Genomic DNA, 7,220 nt, shown 5'->3' with positions numbered 1-7,220 from the left:
TTCAGGGTCCAACACAAAAAACCCAGCCCACAATGCACTGTTTCCTTTTTCTACCGGACCCTCTGCTTCTCGCTCGGTTTCCCGCCGTAGTGGGACATTTCTTGCTGGAGACAAACCGGTAACACGGATCTACTCCCAAAGTCTTCTAACGGTAAAAGAGAGGAGAAAAGGCCCCACTTTTTTTACCTAAACACACTCAATTTTGTTGATCAAGTAACAAGTTCATGGGGATACAACATAGGTCTGGAATATTAAGGGACCACACATGTCGTCCTAAAGAAAAGCCTAGAGCATATTTAGCGAGGCTATGTGCGTCGAGACTAGTTTCTCTTCCTTTGAAGATGAAGGAACAACGAGCTATCTTCCTTGACGTATGATTGATATTCTTGATGATGCTTGCACGGTGTCCACATGTATTGCTATGAATATCATTGACCACTCCTTGGCACTCTGGGTCAATCACCACATCCCAGGGCGAGTGCCAACGCTTCCCGGCATGACATTGCCTCCTTGGAAGAAGGGTCAGTTATACCTGGCATTTGATCGTTGTAGATCCCAAGTACTTGCCCGTTGAATCCCTACAAACAACACTCCACACGCAAGTACTTGGGATCTTCAGCGGTCAAATAAGAAAGGCCCTACATTGCAGAACAAAAAGTAAAAAAAAAAACATATAGAAAATATAATAGAGGCACCCCATTACTGGAAGCTACATTTCCTCCGTTGCGAGTCCTAAGTAGGTTTCGCCTCTTGCAAGAGGCAAATTGGCCAGCCCAATATGGTGTACCGGGGGAGCAATTTTCAAGGTCGGTTTTAACCAATATTTCCATGTGTTTTTTTTCTTGTTTGCTTCTGTGGTGGTTTTGACCAGTTTTTCGTGTGGTTTTTTACCTGTTTGTTTATCCGGTAGTTTTGACTAGTTTTTTTAATGGTTTTTTTCTTGTTTGATTATGTGTTTCCTTCATGGTTTTTCCTCCAGTTTTATGTACTTCTTCACCAATTTCTTATTTTTGCTTTTTTCAAAACATGGCTACTATTTATATACATAATGTTCTTTTTTGTATACATGTGCAACATTTTTTATACACATCGAACATTTTTTAATACATGATGAATCTTTTTTCAAATAAATATGTTGAATATATTCCAATACATATGTTGAATATATTTCCAAATATGTGTTGAAATTTAAAAAATAAATGTTGAACATTTTCTAATACAAAACGGTCAGCTTGGTAAGTTACATACAAAAAACCTTGCAGTCAATGAAACATATTTGAATGATACAAAACATCACTTTTAAATAGGTGATTTTTTTATTGTATATGTAAAGAATGCAAAATATATTTTTGAAACACGCAAACATTTTTGAAATGTCAAATATATTTTTATAAATGGTATGGAATATTTTTCGGAATTATGTGATCTTTTTATATTGTATAATATATTTTTTAATGTCATGAACAATTTTTCGAAACATTGAATTTTTTCAATGTTAATTTTTCAAACGTTGCGTGAATTTTTCTCTAGCATTACATAATTCTTTTTTGTTAATGTCAAATGTTTTTTCGAAGCACGTGAACATTTTTTGATGTTTATTTTTTTTAGTGCCATAATTTTTTTTTCAAAGTTGCGCAAACATTTTTTGAGCACTTCATAAATATTTTTAGAAACACTTCATAAACATTTTGAGCACTGCACAAATCGCAGCGCCCATGATCGGATCAAGGGTTGATAAGGTGATTGATACACAACTATTTCTCAGCTAGTTGAGATATAGGAAAACTGTTTATCATCAACATGCTTTAGGATATCCGCTAGCCAAACGCCGAATGCCAAAATGATACCTACTAACGGTCAGGAACGGCCATATTCATGCCACATGCACCTTCTTCTCCACAGAATTTTTCAGCACGAGAAACTTTTCCATATGTGTTGTTTACACCCGTATTTACATGAATCTTTCAATCAAAGGTTGACCGAGAGCAACTGATGGACACGCACCACACCAAAACGAATTACAGAAAGAATGTACTACGTACACCATCAGAGTCAACGGAAAAGAGCACACGAAATGTTCAGGTGTCGACGTCGTCTGGGTCATGGCCGCGCGGTCGTCGTGGAGGCCGCGACGTCATCCCGCACCTTCCGCTCGGGCCCATGGCATCGTCCTGGCCAGGAGCGTCTGCCACCGCCACTCGCCGCGGCTGCAGTCGCCGCCGCCGCTGGCTCCTCCGGCGTCACCACGGAAGCTGCCTCCTCTTTCTCCCACAGCGCACCCTCCTCCGCTCAGGCTCTCCACAGCGGGCCTCGCGCAGCACCTGCTGAGCACCTCCTCCCTCACGTGCTCCGGCAGCCGCAGCGTGAACCTCTCGTGGTCCTCGCAGTCGCACTGCCCCGCCGAGTGCCCCGTCGAGTGCGACCTCAGCAGCCTCGCCGCCCGGCGCTCCCTGCGCAGCTTCTCCAGCTCCGCGGCCTCCTCCTTCCGGGCATCCACGTCGATGTTTGTCTCCTCCCCGACCGGTATCGCCACGACGGCTTGCGGCGCCAACGGTGGCGCCGGTGGCGGTGGCTTCTCGAGGTTGGCGCGGCACAGAGGGCACGTGGTCCGCGTCTCGAGCCACGGGTCGATGCAATCCGGGTGGAACGCGTGCGAGCAGTGCGGGAGCAGCCGGAGGTCGTCGGCGTCCTCGAACTCCGTCAGGCACACGGCGCACTCCAGCGCGCCGCTGCCGATCTTGTGCCCCTTGATCTCCCTGTACGGCACCATCGGGAACGTCGCCACCACCGCCGGGTCCAGCCCGCGCTTCCCCCGCCTTGACACCCCGCCCGGCGCGACGCTGCCTCCATGCGCCGCGTCGTGGTCCTCGACGAGGCGGCACCGGGTGACGTACGCGCAGAAGAAGAGCAGGACGAAGAGAACGCCGATGGCCACGGCGACCACCGTGATGACCATCATCATGGCGCGCCCGAACGGCGGTGCCTTCATCTGCGGTGCCGGGCCGTGCGGCGGCAGCGCCGTTGGTGGCGGCAAAAGCTGAGCGGTGCTTGTGCCGGCGACGAGGATGCAAAGGACGACGAGGAGGTGCGCGCGCACCCCCATCGCCGCAAGCCCACAACCACTGAACCGGCAAACGAGAAAATACGCACCTCGTGAGGAGGTGCGGCATGTAGTGGCGTGTTTTGATCCAAATGGATTGGCCGTCCTTCCTCGATTATTATTCCTTTTTTAAGGGATTCCTCGATTATTATTCTGAATGTTTTTTAGCGTGATTACTAATTCGATGCCGTAGAGCCTGGACACGAACCAGGTGAGCTGCTGTGCAAGGCCATGAACAACTGACAGAGTGTCTATATTGCACTGAATGTTAAACGCTGAAGAGAACAACAAACGGAGCAGTATCCCATCCGGGAGCCCCTTCCATTTTTGGTGGGCTAAAAGTGCGTCACTTGACGCACTCTCAGCCGTCATGTGTTGGGCACTCCCTCAGAATTTTATTTTTAATTTATTTTTATGTACGTGTTTTCGTTAAAATAAGATAGTGGGCTCCTAGTTGGCGTTTTTACCATCAAATAATCACTATAACGTGCTATTTGCGAGGCCAAACAGTGTCATCTGCCTCACTCCGCTTATTTTTCCATGTCGCTCGTTCCTAGATAATCCAGCAACTGACAGCTAGGAAAAAACAGCTCTGGTTTTTTGTTACCCCCTCCATTTTACAATAAGTGGCATATTTTAAATTAAACTAAAACCATGGCAGTTATTTTGAAATGGAGGGTGTGGATTTTAAAATCTCATGAATTCAGAAATATCCATGGTTTCTAAAGATGTTCACGGATTCCAAAATGCTCAAAAATTATATAAAATATTTTCTATTTTAAAAAATTACATGAATTTGTCTGTTTTGCAAATTTTTAAAATGACCTGAATTACGAATTTGTTTCTTAATTGAAAAATGTTCATAAATTACAAAAATGTTCAGGAATTGGAAATATGTTCCTGAAATTATAAAAATATTCACAAATCTAAAAAATGTTCAAAATTTTAAAAAAATGCTCATGGATTAAAATAGAAAAAAATAACCAAAAGAAGAAGAAAGAAAATAAAGAAAAGGGTAAAAAGTAAAACGGTAAACTCGCCAAAGTAATCACAAAAAATAAATAAAACAAAATTCAAGTACTAGAACCTTCCGAAAACACGAAAACCCACTATTGTGGAATCTTGTACATGGGTTCAGCCATTACCGAGGGATCCCCGTTTCTTACAGAAAGACAAATAATCCGTGCAACAGACATGGAGTAAGAAATTTTAAAAAATATGTGCAATGAAGGTTCAGGACATCAGAGACGTTATTCCAAGTTACCGAGGAGACTAATGACAATGAAGTTGAAGGGCGTCACGTGTTTCACAAAATGTCCTAGTTAGTGAATCACTGGCGGAGGGTTCTGAGGAGTGAGGAGCCATGTTTGAAACTCACTCTGGGCCTCTACAAAGAGAGGGTCGGCCCGGATTAATTTTTGCGGGCATCTCTCTACAGGGAAAATATCTGTTGCACCGGAGCTTGTGGTGCTACCGATGCACCGAGCTCACATTGTGCTTTTAAAACGTTCAAACAATTCTGCAAAAAAATTAGTACACATGCACAACATCAATGTAGGTTGTCACAAAATTTCAAGTCAAAATTCGAAACATAACTCGAAAAACAAAAATGAAAAATTCAACACTGAATAGTACATAACATTAACTTGGGCTTTAGATTTGGTCCATTTTCACATTGACGCCAAATTTGTCATTTTTGTATCTCAAAAAATATTTTGAATTTGTATATGATTTTTTGTGACATCAATAAATCATACATTGATGTTGCATTAACGTGCTAGAATTTTTTCAGATTTAAAAAAATATTCTATAGCATCCGGTGCACCGGTAGCACCACAAGTGTGGGTGCACCAGATACATTCCCTCTCTCTACATCTAGACAGCTTGAAGAGAATTTTCTAGAACTCACCACGCCACAATAAACGTGCAATATTACTTCCTAGTGTTTGTATTTTGATTTTTTTTAACTTCTCTTATACAAATAGGGGAAAGAGAAATATGGTTTTGCTGTTGTTCGCATTTAATATAGAAATGTGTAGACATAATTAGCAAATGGGTGGCAAAATAATATGCACATGTGTTGGGCACCTTTTGAAATTGTCTCGATCGAATTATTCCACATCTACGCTCATGGACCTAGTATAATAGGAGTTAAAGTCATGTCAATTAAACATATAGTTTCAGATTGGACCAACATGGTGAATACATTTTGTTTCTCTATTTCTATTTTTTGTGCTATATTTGTCTTTTTTGTGTGTAACTCATCTCAGGAAGTTATCTTTTATTGTTGCCACAAACTTGTGAAGTTTTCATTTTTGTCGGAAATTCCAGAAGCCAACTTTTCTAAGTATGTCAAATATAAATGCTCCAAGGGGTTCCTAAAATCTTTTAGATATTTATCCATCGTGATAAAAACCTGACCCGAAGAACAACATTTTTATAAAGATGACCAAGCATTGAAAATATCAACCTCTTTCGTCATAGATTACTCATTAAATTTCCCATTTCAAGCAAGCCATTTAGTATAGAAGCATGTAGATATAAATAGCAAATGCATGCAAAAAAGTATGGTGCACATTTGTTTGAGTGCTTTTTGTCATTGTCTCGATCCTTTTTTCTATAAATTCCACATGTAAGCTCATGCACCTAGTGTAATAGGGAGTTAAAGTCATGCCGACTAAACACATAGTTTTAGATTGGATCAATATGATGAATGATTTTTGTTTTTCTATTTTAATTTTCTGTGCTATGTGTGATTTTTCTTTGTGTAACTCATCTTGAGAGGTTACCTTTTTTCCTTTGTTACGGGAAACTTGTGAAGGTTTATTGTTTTTGTGGGGCATTTGGAAAGTTAACTTTGTCAACCATGTCAAAGAAATGTTGAAGCTAGTAATGGACCAGTGCAATCACCATCTTGTCGCAATACTAATTTCCTATTCATCTGGAAGAAATTTTCTAAACCCTATAACAAATGAGTTGGAGTCAACCTTTCATACACTAATGTTGACTTTGCTAATGAATTTAGTTATATAGATGGAGGAAACAAAAATATAGATAGTTCAATGTGGGGAGCATCTTATGCAAGGGAAGATACAATATACAAAGCAGAAAAGGAATAATACATATAGTAGGGAGCAGATCAAGCCAGAAATGAATGGTGAGATTCAGAGGACATATGTCCCCATAGACCATTAGGTATTTCCCATAAAGAGAGATATCGATATTGCAGACCGAAGCACCCAAACCTCATGGGGTATTATGGTACGTATCAATTTGAAGGGAAGACTAGGATTCTGGTTGAATTTATGGACTCGGAATCTCTTGATGGCCGACACATCACTGACGAGGCATCGCCTGCCTTTGTGGCTAAACTGATGCTATCATCTATTGCCTATTTACAAAATCAAAAAATTGTTCATCGAGATATTAAACCAGGGAATACTCTGGTTGATGATGCTAACTGAGTAAAGATTGCCGACTTCGGTTAGTCACATGCTTAGCTCAACAACCTGCAATACTTCAGATCGAACAGTCTTCTACCTTAGCCCGGACAAGATCGACCCACAAGGCATGAATGGGGGAAGATACGACGTGTACACATCAGACATTTGGTCGTTCAGATTAACTGTCTTAGAGCTGTACTTGGGCAGATATCCCTATTGCGACAAGAAGCAACTAGAAGCAACGGCGGAGCCAGCGTAGAAAGGTTGGGTTCAAGTGAACCCAATGGATTTTATCTGCCACCTACATATAGGTATATATTTGCTTGACCTTAACCCAATAGAAAGTCTAGAATGACCCCCATCGAATAATGTTATGAGGGGGGAGGGGGGCATTGGCCCCCAACCTTGGATCAGATATTTTTTTGGCGAGATTATATGGAAATTTCTAGCAAACTCCACCACTACATACAATAGTTAATTCATACTCAAACCCTTAGCGAACCCGTTAGCAAATTTCCTGGCTCCGCCCCCGACTAGAAGGGCAGGGGTGATAGCTATCGTGCAGCGTATCTGTTATATTGATCTGCCTCAGCCGCCATCCGACGATGGATCCCCCAAGTTAACAGAATTTCTTAGCCTTTGCTTATAGAAGGATGGCAGAAAGCGCTTGAAGGCAG

At 41.9% G+C, this 7,220-nt stretch overlaps 1 protein-coding gene across 1 annotated transcript; it reads right to left on the bottom strand.

The window, feature by feature from the left end:
• Positions 1–2,134: 2,134 nt before the first annotated feature.
• Positions 2,135–3,103, bottom strand: LOC119279211 (E3 ubiquitin-protein ligase ATL6-like). The gene has a single exon (XM_037560539.1). The coding sequence runs from the start codon at positions 3,101–3,103 to the stop codon at positions 2,135–2,137; it is 969 nt and encodes a 322-aa protein (XP_037416436.1).
• Positions 3,104–7,220: the final 4,117 nt, after the last annotated feature.

This window comes from Triticum dicoccoides, chromosome 3B, assembly GCF_002162155.2.
Source record: "Triticum dicoccoides isolate Atlit2015 ecotype Zavitan chromosome 3B, WEW_v2.0, whole genome shotgun sequence".
NCBI lineage: Eukaryota > Viridiplantae > Streptophyta > Magnoliopsida > Poales > Poaceae > Triticum > Triticum dicoccoides.
This window is presented reverse-complemented; position numbering and strand designations above follow the sequence as displayed.

Excerpts from the sequence above, each read along its gene's own strand:
- LOC119279211 (XM_037560539.1), bottom strand. The coding sequence starts at position 3,103 with ATGGGGGTGCGCGCGCACCTCCTCGTCGTCCTTTGCATCCTCGTCGCC.